General features: G+C 42.4%; 1 protein-coding gene and 1 pseudogene across 1 annotated transcript in view; one reads left to right on the top strand and one right to left on the bottom strand.

Annotated features, from left to right (window-relative positions):
• Ptprt (protein tyrosine phosphatase, receptor type T) overlaps positions 1 to 18,249 on the top strand; it is an 868,923-nt gene that overhangs the window by 201,544 nt on the left and 649,130 nt on the right. Inside the window, exon 7 of the mRNA XM_023714963.1 lies at positions 11,954 to 12,247. Within this exon, the coding sequence (XP_023570731.1) occupies positions 11,954 to 12,247 (294 nt within the window). The remainder of the gene's footprint in view (positions 1 to 11,953; positions 12,248 to 18,249) is intronic.
• On the bottom strand, positions 13,784 to 15,720 carry LOC101568251 (annotated as a pseudogene).

The raw sequence follows: 18,249 nt of genomic DNA, 5'->3' as shown, positions 1-18,249 counted from the left end.
TTGCCCTATCCTGCCTCTTTCTGAAAGCTCTCCTTTGATCAGTCAATGGCACAGAATCATGATTTAAGGCCCTGCTTCTTGGGAAGTTGAGCTAAGATGCCACAAAGCATGGACAACTCCAAAAGCCTTATATAAGAGTATCTAGGAAGGCAGACCAGAGGAGGGCTAAATCTTGAAGGATAGGAAATGTGAGTTAGCTGGAGAAGGATCAGAGTAATGTAGCTGAAAGAATGGCACAAGTAAATACTTCTCCATCACTTGTATCTTAAAAGTTATGTGAACAGAGTTTACTGAACACTAAATTTGGAAAGGCAAACAGCAATCTCCTCGTGCATGCCAGATGTGTGTTTTCTCACTGTTGAAACTCTTCAACAATTGTATGGCAAGTAGACAGTTGCTTGTTACCACTGTACATCTTTATCTAAGCTATAGCCTCATGCTGAGACCTCTGCACTGATTTTGCATATGCCTTGTGCACATAAAGTTCCTTGTATGACCTTTGACTAAGTTGCTGCTCCCATGTTAACAAGGCTTCAGGTAGTTGCAAATATGGCTTCTTCTTCTTACCAATTTCTGTGGCCATGAACAAGTCACTTAATCATTCTGAGTCATAACAATCTTATTAGCAGGATCCTACAGGGACTACATGGAATCTCCCTTCTCTTACTAGCATTGCAATTGTGATCGATTAACATCCTTAAAATCTTAGGTTTGCTTTTGTCGTTGTTACTTGCTTCACTTACAAAGTGGGATTGATAATAGCCCCTTCCTGAAAGAGTTTTTTTTTTTTTTTAGTACAGGGTCTATAGGGTCTCACTGCACAGATTGGGCTCACAGTGATCCTCTTGTTTTCATCCTTCCAAGTGCTGGGATTACAGGCACATGCCACCACACCCAGTCTCAATCGCCATCTCAGCACACCCAGGGGGTCAGGGCCAACACTGCATGCTGGGTATTGATCCCCACTGAAAGTTTTTATTTTTTTTTTTAATTTGAAGAGTGAAAATAGAAGCAAAAAACAAATAGAAAAAAATGACAGAAACAGGGTAACATACAACAATATATATGTTACAGATTTTCAAAACAAGGATAGCTAATTAACAATGGTTGCTATATTATCTATTTTTTTCATTTTAATGAGAAAAAAGATAAAATAGCAATGACATAAAAGAACCTCTGCTGTGATGTCCTACAACTAGTGGTGTCTTCAATTTTCTGATCAAGGAGATTATGGGGCCACAGAAGAAAGTGACAGATGGTGTATAGTGTGCTTAAGGAGAGTCACATAGAGAGAAAACCTCTCAGGCTTTCACAGAGAGCAAAATGGTGAAGTAATGGCTGTGACTCATCCAGATGGCTGACGCTGACCCACTGAAAGAGTTTTAAGGTGCATATAATATCATTTGCACAGCGCCTGGCACACAGCTAAGCCTTAGTAAACATTCTTAGTCTGTTATCATCAAAACACATGAAGCTGAGATAGAACACTTCATAGTAATGTACCAGCACAGGAAGAAAAAGTGTAACACCAAAGAAAGAGTGCAGAGTTGGAGAAAAGCTGGGTTCAGTGCTAGTTTTGTTTGCTTTGTGAGACTGGGCAGGCTGCCTAACAGCACCTGAGCCTTCATGTTCAACATTTTGATGTATTGATGTGTAGATGTTTTATGTTATGTTGTTACGCTATGTTACATTATGTTATGTTAAGTTACATTACGTTACATTACATTAGGTTATGTTATTTTTAATACCGGGGTTGAACTTGGAAACCTGTGCTTGCTAGGAAGGTGATTATGTCATTGAGCTACATCCTGAGCCCTTTAGATGTTTTAATAAGTTTGCATAGGCAGGGCTTTTGTTTGTTTGTGGTTAGTTAAAACTGGACGTGTATACCTGTGGAGAATCTGGCTGAATGAGATGCTTTTTAAGAGGAATTTGTAGTCTTTAATTTTCAGGATGATTTCCAAAGCCAAGGACAAAATATCAAGGAAATAGAAGTAGCTCTGGCCCACAAGTAACACCTGGCCACCAGTAAGTGTCATGGACACTGTCTGTGTCCACAGCACACTAGTGTGCAATATCCTATCTCCAAACTGTTAGAACTGCTGGTCATATATTTGCCATTCCAGTATTTATGTTATGTTGTATTTTTAGTAATTCTTTACTATCATGAAAATTTTTCTTAGTTGAATTGTTGTGAAATATTTAATTTTTATTTAGGGATTAGAATATTTCAAGTTTGTATAACTGGAAAATATTTTAGTTTTCAAAGGTATGTTTGCTAAGCATAAAATTGAATGAGGACAGACCTTTTTTTTCTTTCAGTCTTTTGAATTAATTAGTTTAGTTTCTTACATACTTTGCTCTTTCTTTTTCTAATGTGGAATAAGATACTATTTAATTTTGTTCTTCCATAGCTAATATTTTTTATGTATGTGCTTTAATGATGTTTTCCTTTACAATTAGTTTTGGACAATTTTATTTTTGTGTATCTTGGTATGATTTTATTCAAATTTCTTGTGAAAAAGTTCATTTTTTTGGAAATATGGTGCTATAATTTCAAGTAAATTCAGAAATTTTAAATCTTTAAATATTTATTGCCTACTCTTTCTACTTTGAGAATTCTAATTATATGAATATACGTTTCTTGATTTTGGCACAGAGGGAACTATTATATGACTGATCTATAAATTCTTCATTTTATCTTGGTCAATTTTTATTGTTATATTCATTTAAGTTGTAAATTATTTACAATGTGCAATCTAAAAAACAAATAAAATGCAAAAAAAGAAAAGATATAATATTATGTTTTCTCTGATGGTTTAAGCTATGTCCAGCTCAGTCTGACATGAGATGCTTCTTCTCTTTTCGGTTCTTATCCAGGAAAGAGAGGTCTTTTGCCTAAGCTAACCACCCTACAGGATAGATCGTTGTAGCATCCTGATTCTGCTATCCTAGTGACAGTGGTACTGATCTATCCCAATGTGCACTAGTACATACCTTTAAATTGTTTTTCTTGAGAAATGACAAGAAGATAGCATCTTTTCTTTGTCCTCCAAAACCCCAAGAATATCTTCCTATTGGCTTTAAGACATATCACAACTTACCTTGCTAAAATATTCTTGACACATTAGACAGCTCCCAATAAATGCATGTGCATGTGTGTGCGTGTGCGTGTGCGTGTGTGTGTGTGTGTGTGTGTGTGACCATTATCTTTACAATAATAGCTGATAATGAAGATCCTTATGCAGGCTTCCTGGCCCCATATCCTGGCTCTTCTTTTGTTTGTTTTTAGTCCTGGGGATTGAACTCAGGACCTTTGTACTGAGCTGCATCCTCAACTTTCTTTCTTTCTTTCTTTCTTTCTTTCTTTCTTTCTTTCTTTCTTTCTTTCTTTTTTTTTTTTTTGAGAGAAAAATCTTGCTAAATCACAAGCCAGGAAGACTATGCTTCAACTTACTCTTCTCTTGCCTCAACCTCCCAGAGTGCAGGGATTATAAGCATACACTGCCATGCCCAGCTGCCCATTCTGGCTCTTTGAATGACTCAAACTTTGATATTGGGGGTCAAGTCAATTAATCTATCTATATATTTTCTTTTTTAAAAAGTGCAAATTATAATAGTATTTGCTCAGAGAGTTGGGTGAGGACTAAGTGAGTTACTATTTTAAAACTCAAAGGAGAGTGACAGGAGGCTAAAAAATGTGAAGTGCCTGATAGCTGCTGTCATTTGTGCTTATTATTGCAGCTTTTTTATATTACAGTGTTTCAAATTGAAATGATGAGGTCTGCACAGTCATTTTATAGCCTCTTGTTTTGGTGGATAGCTGCATTTTTTTCTAGATGTTTGTGGGATTTTTTCTTTGCTCTTGTATTTGAAGACTATTTCCGGGATGTGCTTAAGCTTGAGTTTCATCATTGATTTTGTCTGGAACACATGGTGTGCTTGATAGTCTGAAAACTTGGGCCTTTACTGGTTTCAGAGAAGTTTTCTTTGTCTTTGATCACTGCTCTGTTCTAGTTGCTCAATGGCTTTCCCCCAAATATTTCTTTTTTCTTTGTATTTCATTCAGGGTCTACAGGTTCCATTACATAGATCGGACTTAGTGATTCTCCTGTTTTCAGTCTCCCAAGCTCTGGGATTTCAGGCAAGTGCCACCATGCCCTGTCTCGATATAACCATCCAGCACACCCTGGGGGTGGGGCCAGCAGGGCACGCCAGTGGTCGAGTCAGGGCCACTGTGCTCTGCCTAAGCAGACGCTTAGTCCACTGAGCTATCTGGCCGCACCCCCCACCCCGCAACTACTTCTAATCCTTAGCATGGATGACCATTTACTATCCTCTTTAACAATTTTCTTTTTTAAAATATCTCTTTTTTTGTCACCTAAAATCCTTTATTTGTTGAGAACTTACAAAGTATTTTTCTATCCATTTGAAGAAGATATCAAATACTTCTTGAATATTAGCCACATGATAGGCAGAGGCATAAAGAGTAATTGCAGTGGTTACCTACCACTAATTTCAGTGGCCTATTGGTTGCTGTATCTGCTGAGTTGTGTTTTGCTCAGGGACCTCACAGGTCTAGGCTGGGAGAGAAAGAGAAGGCAGGACTACTGCTGACAGCTCTCATTCAGGTTAGAACCAAGGAATGCACACAGAATCCCTGTGGTTCTAGCTTGAGAATTTAGAGTTACAATTTGAGTTATTAAACAGTCTTCCATTTTCAAGGTGACAAAAATTGGAAAGCACAATGGTTGCCTGGCTCATCTGCACTTACATATCTGGCTAGTGGGAAGTCCTGGGCAAAGGAAATTGAAGACCCTGATTCCTCCTCGACTCCCATTATCATTCGATCTTCAATCCTTTACCAAGCAGAGTTGCACAGAAATAAACAGACCTTTTTAAAATTATCACAGTGATTTTGAACAACTTCATGCCGTGGCCTGTGGTCTGAAAACACTAAGTTGGTGTAGAATAGATGTGGGGGCAAAATGACATGGTTTATGTAAGTGTAAAAAGAAATATATTCCAGTTGAAAGAAATGGCATTAATAAAAGCAGATGAGGGTGATAAAACAATGTGTATGGAGCACTCCCAGGACCCCATGATTAGTACAGAGAAAGGCAATTAGAAAGCCGAGTATTGGAGGCCGTGTTAGCCATACTGGAGCCCTCTCAAGGCTCAGTTCACGTCTTAGTAGCACCCAGTTTTTCTCTAAATATTTGATTTCTGGCCGGAGCAGGCAATACATACACACACAGCTCGATCTTCAGTTATTTGAAGCATTTTTGCTCTCTGTAGGAATTTCTGGAAGTCAAACTGTTACAAGTGCTCACAGCAGGAAAAAGAAAGACAGAATTGGACTGGAGATTGCTGCCTGAGGATGAGGCTGAATTACATTAAGGGGTTACCTCACCATCTATGTGTGAAGGAGGGTCCGGCAGCTTGGGGATGGCTGCTGCCCAGGCCCGGCGCATTGTTCATGGAGTCTTGGTCCTCACAGTGCATTGATGTTTGCCCAGAAGGCAACACCGCCATCTCCCAGCTCAGCTTGCAACTTGAGGGAGGACACACTACCAACCTTGATTTGTTTCCAAAGTTTGTGAGAAGAGGAGCCATCAGGTATCAAATACTCACTGTTGGCTTTGCACAGTTGATGGGGACTCAGGAAAAGAGAGAGGGAGGTTGTTTTATGTGTAAAAAGGCTCATGGGTAGGAGCTGGCATGTGTGTGAACAACCAATTTTTAGGAAAACTTAGTGGGTCAAGACCTGATGGTACAGGCCAGCCAAATAGCTCAGCAGATTAAAGTGCCTGCAGGCAGGCACGGGGGTCCGGGGTTTGATCCCCAGGTCTGCTGTGCCAGCCCTGCCCCTGGAGTGCACTGAGATGGCAATGAAGCCTGGGCATGGTGGTGCGCGCCTATAATCCCAGCTCTTGGGAGGCTGTAAACAGACAGATCCCAGGTCCGATCTACTAGTGAGACCCTGAATAGCCTGTAGACCCTTCCCTGAAATAAAAAGAAAAAAAAAGATCTGATGGTACTGACAGAATTGCTTAGAAAGTATTGGTGCAGGGTCAAAGGCTCATCTCTTCCTAATTTTCTGGTGTTCAGTTCCAAGTAAAATTCAGTAGCATTCCTTCCAACTGCTAGGTTATTGATAAACTAGGATTGTTATTCTTTGTAATTTGTTTTAAAAATATCATTTACATATGGGAAAATATCACTATTTAAGTTATATTTTGATGTTTTATACAAAGTCCTCATCGAGATACAAAAAATTTTGTAACTCCCCCAGTTTTTCTTTTGTCTACTTCCAAAGAGTCTGTATTACCACAAGAGGCAATACTGTCCTGGTTTCTATTACAGAATCAAATAAATCAATATGCAGAACATTCTAGCACCTCAGAAATTCCCTGTAATTACCTGAGTCAGTATAGTTTTGAATAGGAAACTATACTTTGGCTTTTACCATCATAGAACTCTTTGGCCTGTTCTTAAAGTGTTCATGGAAGTGAATCATTGTGTGTTCTTCTTTTGCATAAATTATTTTCTTAAGATGTGTCTGTTTTATTGTGTGTGCTGGTGGCTTTCTCTGTCTTTCTGAGCTGTGTTCTTTCTCATGGGTGTGTATCAGTCTGATAACTCCCAGCATCCTCTGGGCTCAGCTCCCAGGCCCTCCCCCTCCTTCCTCTTCAACAGTGTCTGCATCAGCTCCTCTCACTCATGCTCCTTTGTCTTAGTCCTTCAGGAAGGCTGGAATGTGGCTTCTTTGCAGCCAAGATTATGTCTATGACCAGGACAGTGTGTAACATGTCACCTGTACTCAGAGTCTGTGCAGTGAGTGCATGAATGAATGAGTGAGTGTTTAGAGTGCAGCGTTTTATTTACCCATCTGTTCCTAGGCAGCACCATGCTAAGCAACACAGACCTTGGGGCCTTTAGGGAATTTTCTTCACTAACAGACTTAACATGAACGCTTTGTCCCACTAAACCACTCTCCAAGCTTTGTCTAAAAGACCTACCCTAACCTCAAACCAGCTTAGGTCCCTTCTAAGGTCCCACAATTACTCTGTCATCCCCAGCGTGGACTTTATTCCAGTTTGCCATTGCTGCTTCACTCGGCTACCGTGCCCTCTGGTTCCATAGCACAGTGAGCCTGCATTTCTCTTCACCACTAAGAGCCAGGTGCTCTGATGGGCACATGAGATGCACAGGTACATATTGGACGGGAACTTTCACAGGAAGTTCTCTCTGCCAGGTTGTTCACTGAAAGACCCTCGTCGGATACAGCCTTTTGTGTCAACGAAAGTGGGTTTGAAAAGATGGCCTCTGTGGAAGTTTCTAGAGAGGCTGTAGCCTTTCTTAGGTAGCGTCATGTCTTTCTCCCTTATGTTTAACACAAAGATTAAATCTATGAAGATGTTGGGCAGGTTCTGATCATGGGACTTGGATATTTACATGGAATTATGCTGTGGAAATCTTAGCATTTTTATTTTGCCCAAAGATTGGCGAACTGAGGATCCTAAAAGTGGTAGCCCTGTGACTCCTCCACCAAGTCTCCTCCCAAGACTGCATTTCCAGCCTCTGCCCTTTGCAGCAGAGGATAGTTCAGGGTCTCAAAGAGGTGCAGATATTTGGGGTATGTAGCCTGTCAGCAGCCTCTCTATAGATTCCTTGTGGTTTTAAAATAGACCACTCAGAGGTTTGTGTATGGGTTTCAGAAAAATTTGCAAGTTCCTAGTATTGTAGGTAGAACTCCAAGCTATGTGTGTTTTTGTCTATTTTTTGTGGGAAAAGAATTTGGATTTTCATTACATCTTTAGGGCCTATGTCCTACCCAAAGTTAAAAATTACTGTCCTTTTTTTTTTTTTTTTTTTTTTTTTTTTTTTTTGTATTTTCAGGGAAGGGTCTACAGGGTGTTCAGGGTCTCACTACTAGATCAGACTTGTAGTGATTCTCCTGTTTCACAGCCTGCCAAGAGCTGGGATTACAGGTGCGTGCCACCACGCCCAGTCTCAGTTGCATCTCAGCGCGCCCCAAGGGCGGTGCCAGCATGGCAGGCCCAGGGATCAAACCCGTGGCCCCTGCACCTGCTTGAGGCACTTTACTCTACTGAGCTATTTGGCCAGCCCAAAAAATCACTGTCCGTATTAACTACATAAATATCTCCAGCACAATTGAATGGATATGGAGGAGAGTTGATACAAGACATGGTTTTTTCTATACATTCAAAAAATGAAGTGCTGCCTACATAAAGAAAAGACAAAAATAAAAAAGTAAAAAGGACATATTTTGCCTCATTCCTGCTTTTTTCTCTGTAAACTACTTGGAATGCCAATTCTAAGACAACAGATCACTGGCAAGGGAGAGAACAAAACAAACCAATAATCAGTTGGTTTTCTGGTGCAGAAGCAAGAGACAATGTGATGGACTTACACGATCTATTTTGGAGGGCATGGAAGGAGAGCTACAACCCTGGTGATTAGTTTGCTCCTGAACTTGTGAACTGCAAGTCCCTGGAGATGGGGTCATTTGTACACACAAGAGGATGCTTGTTATTTATACTTGTACCTACCATTAGCAAGACATGAAAAGAGATTAGATACTTGGAAAGATTAATACTTGATTTTCTTTCTGGTGGTCAGAAATTGAAAACTGCTAATGCCTGAAATAGGAGACCGGCAAACCATGGTGAAAAGTCAATGGAGGAGAGTTTAATGTGGCCACTCTCTCGGTCCCCACGGCATTGAAGTCGGCTGCTCTTAATTTTGTCCAGAGCCAGTATGTGAATAATTATATTAAGGAATTAGGCAGTGTCATCACAGAGCTACACAATATCACCCTTGAGGCCTCATTGGAGACTGATGGGAACTCTGGAGAGGTGGTAATGACGATCAAAGGGTCTATATATTTAAAATGCACAAAGGATGAGCCTAGAAATTATCTGCCTGCCCAGTTAACTTCTCTACCTGGAACAAATTATCCAAAAATCAATTTGCAAACACCTTTGAGATAACAAGGTCTTGAGTAATAACCTCCATGGCTTTCTAAAGAAAAGCACCTACCTTGACTGATCTGCTTAATTTCGTTCTCTGGCCAAATGGCAGGCTATAATAGAGGCAATCTGAAGTTGTCTCTTAAGATTTGTTTTGAGTCACACTGAGAAAATATTGTCCACCCCTATTTTATAGCAAATTATTCTATTTCTAGAGAATTTTTTGCTACTAGGTAATTAATTAGAAGAAAAATGCTGAATAAATTTCTATCCAAAAGTTCTCACCTGTGTCCAAATTGAAACTCCTATCTGCCTTTCCTCATGTGATTATTCCAGGGTCTCACCAATAGCGGCATGTTCTTGAATAAATCTACGGTGTGTTGCACCTCCAAATACCCTCCTTACTCTACTTCTTTGTTCTGCTTTAAGAATCATTGACCCATTTATAGTTTTGGACAGATAATCCCATTCCTGGCATTTGTTCCTAAGGCCATATCAAACAAGAAAGATTGAAATTATTTGCACAAGGATGTTCGTTGCAACATTGTTTACCATAGAAAAATTTAGAAAAACTTAATGGGCCAAAGATTGGACACTAATTAGCATGATAACTTAATGGATTCTTCTGTAGTCACTGAAGCTATTGATAGCAAGATCCGTGTAGTTTTTTAAAAAGCCCATCACTTGAGGAATGGATAAAAAAGATGTGGTATTTTTATACAATGGAGTATTATCCAGCTATGAAGTAGGATAAATGTGAAGACTTTATAGGTAAATGGAAGCAACTATAGGCTATACTCATAAGTGAAATAAATCAGACCTACATGTGTAAATATCATGTTGTCTCCCTAGTATAAGAACCTGAAAGAATAAATAAAATCTGAAAGGTATAATGGATATAGTAAAATGGAAAGAAACTGAACATAAGGAATAAACATCAAAGAGGAGTGAATGGAAAAAAAGAAGGGGAAAAATCATGTCTATATATACATAGATATAGTAGGTAATATATTATCTATTGTATATAATAATTTTCATATATATATATATGATCATTGAGATGATTGTATTACTATTTCCATTAGTTCTTTGAAAATAGCAGTTAATGTATAAAATTTTCACTTCGATTAACTCTATATGCTAATATCTGTAATCCAAACAACTACATGGAGACAGCAATGTGTAATACAAAAACCATGGTTGACTACCTCTCATCTTGTTCTTCTACATGTGAACCATTTCCAATGGCTTATGAATTGGGATTATACTCTCTTTAAAATAAATTAAAAATAAAAAGTAAAAAAAGACGAGATAAAAATTAAGGTTTATTGAAAGCAAGTGTTAATGTTCAATTAAAGATCCTTATAGTTTATAAACAAAATCCTTACTGTCTTAGTAACCTTCCTATTACTAGGACAAAATACTCAACATTCACCATGTAAAGAAGAAAAAGTGGGCTTTATTCATCTTAACTCCAAGGTAGAGTGGCACAATGGAAGGGCCCAGTGTGGAAGATAGTTGCTCATTTCATGGACTGTAAAAAACAGAGAGAAGGAAGGAGCCATGAAGGAGGAGTCACCCTTCCAGGTCACCTCCCAATGACTTCCCTCTTTCGACCTGGCCCCACCTCCCAACAGCACCTTTATCTGCTGGGCTCACCACTGGATGGAGCCTCTAGTGAGTGTAGCTCTAGTTATCCAGCCTAATCCACCCACCTTCCAAAAGCCTTACCTCTGAGCACGTGAGAGTTCTGGGGTTCAAGTTCCAAACCATAACACCTCAGATGTTACATGAGGGCAGAAAAACAAATCTACATTGCGGGTGTGTATTATTTGTAACCACATAAAAACTAGAACTATCTGAATAATAATGGGAATGAAATAAGAAGAAGTAAAAATGGCCATTATGTTGGATGGTAGCGAAGAAATGTTTTGCATTTCTTTTCATTATCTTTATTCCTTCACTCTTGTATGTGCTACAAATAAGAATAACAAACATCCAATTTTACTTTTATAAGAAATGAACATCAAGAAAGAAATAGACCTCAGGGAGGATAGCTGACCTGGGAAGGCATGCAGATGTGGAGTTGGATCCTGCGCTATCTGTCCCATGCATGACGTTGGTTGGTGACCTGATCTTTTGGGTTTTCAGATTTTTATCCAGTGGCGTGAAGCTGATAATGTTGTAAGAATTACATGGAATAGCACATCTGGAATTTCCTGGTATATAAAAATATCAAAGTAGTACCTAACTTCTACAATGTTCCCAATAAGCTACAATAGTCAGAAAGAGATCACCATAAATGCTTGTCACAGTTCTGGTCTTTTAGGTGACTCTGTGGAACTTAGTGGAAGGGAGACAGCAACATACAGCAGATATGAGATAACACTGCATGACTTTTTCTTTGACCCTCACTTCCTGCTGGGTCCATCCTGGCCAACATCTTTTCTTTGCTGTAAGGAGCCTTCCAAGTGGAGGAAGAAGCAGAATTCTTTCTGTACTATCATTCTTTTCTACCTCATGCTCAGATCACCCGTTGGGAGATTTTCCACTAACTTTTATGGATCCTAGCATAAGAATGTTCAAAACTTCAGACTCCCCTTGAGTTTGTGCCAAACTGCACATTAGTAAAGGCGGATTCTCCTTTGTGGGTAGAAGACAAAGCCTGTCCTCAGATAGACTGCTATGGTTTGGAAAATTCATTTCCTCACATTGTCTTTTTTCTTTTCTTTCTTTAAATGAAAGGGGTAGGATAGGTGTGGAGTCATGTTGCAGAAGAAATACTGATTCATTTATTTACAGTCTTGAAATTGGAAGTCGGGTGTAAATGGGGTTGATTATAAGATGTTGGCCATTTTCTATAGCTGTGTCTGGAATTCTGTTCCTTAGCCTCTTTTGCTTTAATTTCGCTCAGTACCACTTTTGAGACTGAGATCTTTTTGTTGCTTTCCTTGCAGAGCCTCCCACGCCCATTGCGCCCCCAGAGCTGCTGGCTGTGGGGGCCACCTACCTGTGGATCAAGCCAAATGCCAACTCCATCATTGGGGATGGACCCATCATCCTGAAGGAGGTGGAATACCGCACCACCACAGGCACCTGGGCTGAGACCCACATTGTCGACTCTCCCAACTACAAGCTGTGGCATCTGGACCCTGATGTGGAGTATGAGATACGGGTACTACTCACAAGACCAGGCGAAGGGGGGACAGGACCTCCAGGGCCTCCCCTCACCACCAGGACAAAGTGTGCTGGTAAGAGTCTCCTCCCAGAGTTCACTTTGAAGGACTGGGCCGTTGCTGTGATTGGTGTTTCTGTGACATGCTGTCTATAAATTTCTTGGATGTGAGCATGCTTCCTATTGTTTAGTTCATGGTTCGGTATTCCTTGGAGAACCTGCTGGGTTTGAATTTAACTCTAAGACCCTCCTGAGGTGTTATGAAGAATGTCGTTAGCGTTTTCCAACAACTTTTACATGGGATGCTGGTGATGCAGCTGTGATTATGAGGACCCTTGGAACTGTTTTAGTGTGAGGCTTTCTAGTGCTAACTATAGTGTCTCTGAGGGCTTTAGGTTCTGTGTCTCTGAGGGCTCCTGGCTGGCTCTGTCCTCCTTGAAGGCCTCATGTAGACTACATCCTTGTGGGTTTCTGGTGCCAGATATATATCTTATACCTATCTAAATCCAATTTTGTCCCTGAGGAACCTTGGATGGGCCTATGACCCTTGGATTTGATAATTTTGCTAATTACCAAGTTTGATAATTACCAAATGTTTATAATTTTCCCAGTTCTGATTTTTTTCTCTGAGAGGCTCTTGGTAACAACCGTGTCTTCGGTGCCTCCTGGTTCTGACAGTGTCTCTAAATTGATTCTAGAACTGTCTTAGTCCCTCCAAGTTTCCTGGCTCTATCTTTTGGGAGCTCCTGATTCCTACCTAAGAGTAAGTTGGGAATGTTACCCTGAGGGTCCACTGGAGTCTACTGTATCTGTATGGTTTTCTGGCTCCCACTGTTGCTCTGATGTTTCTGGATGCTGCATAAGAGCCTGCTGGTTGGGGCCACCTCTAGGAGGATTCGTTGGCTCCAACTGTATCCCTGAGGCCTCCTGGCTTTAACTGTCTATTTAACAAGAGGCTTTTGGATGGGACTGTATCTCAGAGATGCTCTTGGCTCTGAATTTAACTTAAGAAATTAAAAGTTTGTATTTGTTTTTTGAAAATCACATTTTTTAACCGTAAGCATTCACTCTAAGGGCTTTTATCTCATATATGCACAAAAGAATAGAGACTCCTATTTTAAAAGTTTTGTCTAAAGTTGTAGTAGTAACCAGTGGCACAGTCAGGATTTGCTCTTAGGTTTCCTGAATTGAATGCCCTTGTTCTTTGATCAAAGCCCAGTGAATAGAGAGAGAAGCAGGTGCTGTTGGCAAGGTGTGTAGAGCAGGAGCTGCTTTCTGGGGGATGTGGTCAGGGAAGCAGATAGTAGGGACTTCTTTTTATTTTTTTCTGGAGCAAAATTTTACTGTCAGAGGCTTTGCTGGGCCACAGGTCCTCAGAACACCGGGCTTGCCTGGCCTCCTCTAAGGCATTCAAATAATATTAGTAATTAAATAATAATGCTCATTCCCCAACAGGCATATACAACAGAAGTCCCATTGTGCCATGTGGTCCTGAGGGGTCTGGTCCAGTGAGATCTGGTACTCCAGAGTGGAGGGGACTCCCTGATACAGAGGGTAGGTTAAGGCCACAAAGGAAAGGGGATCTGGCAACAGCTAGGCTGGTCCACCACATTCAGGAATTTGGCTTGCCCCTTGAGGTGACTGAGTGCAGCTCGAGTGCAGAGCATGCCGGGCCCGAGCTGCGTGGGTTCAGATGGGCGGCAGGGACCGCATGGTGTCAGGATGCGTGAGGGTTTACATCTGGCTATGTGTCCATCCGACCCCGTGCCCAGGTCTGTGAGGGTTCTGGGCCAGCCAAAGAGTTCCCAGATGCATCTAGTGGCATCCCCATGCCAAGACAAGGGCTGCCTTCATCAGAAGAGCTGGACAGGGCTTGGCTGCGGGGGCCCTGGCAGTCCATTGGCTGTCTGGCCAGAGTCCCCAGGTGGGCCACACTTGCCACCCATGATGCTGAGGGAAGAAGAGGAGGACCTGGAGGAACAGCAGGCTGAGTCAGGAGCTGCAGGATCTGGAGCTCGAGCTAGGCCAGGGGCTGGTCCAGGGGGTTGGCTAGGAGCAGCCTCAAGGGTGCGGGCATTGGCCAGGAATTTTTCCAGACGATGGAACAGTTACTGCTCTTGCTGTAGGTCAAGCTGCAGGGGTTTGCGAAACCAGCTGGCTGGTGATCTCAGGACTGGAGATCCTGGGAGGTCGCCCTGCTTCAGGGCTGTGGGCTCCAGAGCCTGAGGGGTACTCATGGTTGAGCCCCCACCATCCCTTCCCTTAGGCAACCATGAGTGTTGCCCATCTCTGTCCCTGTGCAACAAGAGTACAGCCTGCTTCTCAGGGCTCTGGCTGCGGGCCCGCTGGGTGGGGCTAGGGGCAGGCAGCAGGGCTCCTCTGCCCCTGAGAGCTGCACGGGGCCAGTCCCAATCCAAATGGTCTCTGGACTGGCTGCGAGGGGCAGGTGGCCATCTCGGGGAGGTTGGGGTGCCAGTGGTTAGCTGCCGGCTGGGCCGTTCCCTCCAGGTGCCAGGGCCTGTGTCGTCACTGCGGGAGCCAAGGAGCCTGCTCAGGACTAAGGAGGCTGAGGAGTCACTCTCTGGAGTAGCTGTGGGATGGGGTAAGAGGAGGCAGGAGATCCTGGGGCCTAAGCGGGGTCTCAGGCCCCTGCTTTGTGCTTCCTAAACTAATGGGAGTCACTTCCTGCCTGCCAAGAGCCCAGGTGCTCACCTCCTGGGACTGGGCTACCAGGGCGGAGACTGGGGGTGGGTGATACTCTTGCAGGGAAGAAGAGTCTCACCCTCGACTGGGACGGACGGTGGGCTGCATGAAGATGAGCAGGCTGGAGTCTCCTATTCAGTACTTCCCCTCTGAGACCTTGCTCGTGGGGAAGTGATCTGGGCAGGCGCAGTGGCCCAGGATCTCCCTCATCAGCTTATCAAGGTTGCGCAGGTCCCTGGGTGTCATTCGGTGTCTGCGGGGAGGAGACCCTGGTGCAGTGGTGGTTTCAGTGCTTTCCTCCGTGGCACTGGGGACACTGGAAGCTGAGGGTACAGCGGGTAGGTAGCTCCTGCTCAGTCTCCTGCTCAAACTACATGACGCGGGGGCGAGCAGGACAAGGCCAGCCCCACGTCTCACCACCTCCAGCAGGCACAGCACCCAACTCTTCTCATTCTTATGCAGCACCAGGTTCTCAGTCTCAAATATGAGCACCTCAGGCACGCTCAGCTCCATGTGGCACCAGCCGATGAAGGTGGCTACATTGTCCCAGGCCATGAAGGAGCCAGGTGCCATGCTGTGTGCCTGAGAGTCCACATCTTGGGTTGGGTGGGCGGCGGACTGATTGCGGGCAGCGTCAGTGACAGCGTTGGCATGCTGGCACAGGGTTGTGCCTGTGGCCAGCCCTGTCATGAAGCCATCAACACTACCAGGCAGACCCAGGCCATACAAGGCATTGGGCCATTCGGTCAGGTCTTCCTTCAAGGCTTCCACATGGGCCTCACTCGAGCCGAATGACCTCATGCTCTTGGCTGCCAAGCCTGCAGTGCCAGCCACTGGGTCCGCCATGCCCGGGGTCAGCCGAGTCACTGGTTCATCCTGCGGCCCCGGAAAGCATCGCCATGGCGGAGGTCAGAGCTGGTCCTGGTCGCCACAGGGAGGATGCAACAGAGCTCCAGCGAATCCTGGTGCCGCCACCTTTGCGGCTTCTGTGTCCGCCAGGGACTTCCTAGGGCAGATGAGAAACTGATGGATTCTGTGGTGCAGGCAAAATGTGTGTATGTGTGCATGTGTGTGTGCATGCATGCATGTGTGTGTTTATAAAGAATCCATCAGTATATGGATTTATACATCCAACAAAAAGCCACGTATGTCAGTTCTGCTAAAACTGAAATGTGTGTCTCTAAAATGCACCTTAGCTTGCCGTATTATACAACAAACTCATGGGCTCGTAAGAAGAAATGGGGCAAAACCTCGTACTTGCCCGTTAACACATACAAAAGAAAAGAACTGAGTAAAAACGATGGCACACTTTTACACATGTTAAATGGCTGAGAAATGTGTAACTATTATAATACACATAGTAGGCACCTCACAAAAGACTTCTTGTTTGTTTATAAGACAGGAATCTGAGGGATTGAAGCCTGAGAGTTCGTATGAGGTATTGGAAGACAGGTCATTTGAAGTTGGTAAAAACTTGTACTACCGGGTCTGTGTGGGTGTGGTTTGTAACACGTGTTGTGAGCTGAGGGGCAGGCAGGGCTGGAGGGATGTTTCTCTTTCATGTATTTTTGTATTGCTCAGTTGATCTGGGTAGTGTTCGTGTTATTGTATGCACAATCACACATAAGTGAATGTACAATTCATGATAGACCTGAATTGGTTCCTCAGAGGTCAATTAGGGAACAAACTGGAGTTTTCAATGGACTATTGCTAGGTGTGGTGGCACTTTCCTGTCATTTCAGCTACTCAGGAGGCCAGTATAGGAGGATTGTAAGTTCCAGGCTGGTTAACTTAGTGAGGCCCTGTCTCAAAATTTAAAAGCAAAGATCTGTCTGTCTGTCTGTCTGTCTGTCTGTCTGTCTGTCTGTCTGCCTGACCATCATGTATCTCATAAGTAGCAGAGTGGGCCTGGGTTCAATCCCCAGTGCTGAACAAAGCAAAACTGAACAAAATGTGATGAAAGAATCAACTATATCCATTCCCAAGTATCTCAGGAGTGGATTTCATAGTATATAAACCAATGATAGTGAGTATTTCTATGATTGGAAATATCTTTTGATGTTATTGAACTACCATGATGACCAGAGGCACCATTTTCTTGATTGTTTTCAAAACGGGCTTTTGGTAAAATTCCTCACTGAAGCCTGATTGTGAAACTTACTATTTTAAAAGGACGTAAGGGTAAGTTATGAAACCAGGTAGTACCTTATCTCAATTTTGCAATGCAATAGTCATCCATAAAATAATTGATTTGGTCCTGTTGATGAGACTTGTCTCTTTCCATGGGGTAAATGTCAAGGTTTTCATCTTTATGAATGCTATTTAAAGTGCTTTAGCTGCCCCTCTAGACTTATGTGCTGATGATCATATATTTTGAAATTCAATCACAAGATGATCATTTCAATAAAAATTTACAATCTATTGCAAAAAGTTGCCACAACTGTGTAATGGATTTTGCATGTTGAAAAACACAATAGTCTATCACTATAAAAATTATGAGTTAGAATGCTGTTTGTGGGACTAGATAACAAGAAATGTTGGTTTTAAGTAAGCTACGGCTAAAATCTTGAATAACCCACATTCTATGAAACGTGTCATCAAGAAAATAATCTTCTTTCTCCCATTTCCACTAATAGCAGAATGTTCTTTGCTTTGTAATTAATTTTTAAGAGAATTCCAGGGCTGATATCCATTTCTGCATGCTCTTTGTTGGCACACATAGTCTGAAATTTTACCTCTTTTCCTATTCTATTATTAATCACACTGGAAATGTACTCATTATTTTGCAAAAAACAGACACAGAGAGTGTGGAGTGTGGAAGGTATAATTTCTGCCCAGAGGAATTTACAAGCTAGGTTAAAATTCTAGCGAAGCAGCCGAAGGGTGTAAAACATAAACACGAGGTCCAATATTGAAAGACATTCTTCATAGAGGAAAACAGTGTCAATATGCAAGGAGCAATGCTCTTGGAATCATCTAGGGCCATTATTCTTAAAGTATTCCCAGAGACTTATTATTCCACCAGAATTCATGTCTTAGAACCTATCCTCAGCATGAGGATTTTATGAGGTGAAGGCCTGAGGCGGGTGATTAGGTCATAAACGGGATTCCCACATTTTATAAATGAGACTCAGAATGTTTCCTCACACCTTTGTATATAAAAACACAGGGAGAAGTTGAGCTCAAGGCACTGAAAGTAAAACTTCACTAGACGCCTAACTTGCTAGTGCCTTAATATTGTGTTTTCTCCTCTCCAGAACTGTAAAAGCCAAGTTTCTGTTGCTTATAAATTACCCTGTTTATAGTGTTCTATAGCAGCAGCCTAAGTTATTAAGACAAGTATCACATGTACACTCATTAGGATGCAAATTCTTC

This window comes from Octodon degus, unplaced genomic scaffold (genome assembly GCF_000260255.1).
Source record: "Octodon degus isolate 3935 unplaced genomic scaffold, OctDeg1.0 scaffold00037, whole genome shotgun sequence".
In the NCBI taxonomy this organism is placed as follows: Eukaryota; Metazoa; Chordata; class Mammalia; order Rodentia; family Octodontidae; genus Octodon; species Octodon degus.
Note: the sequence above shows the minus strand (reverse complement) of the source record. Positions and strands in the feature narration are given on the sequence as shown.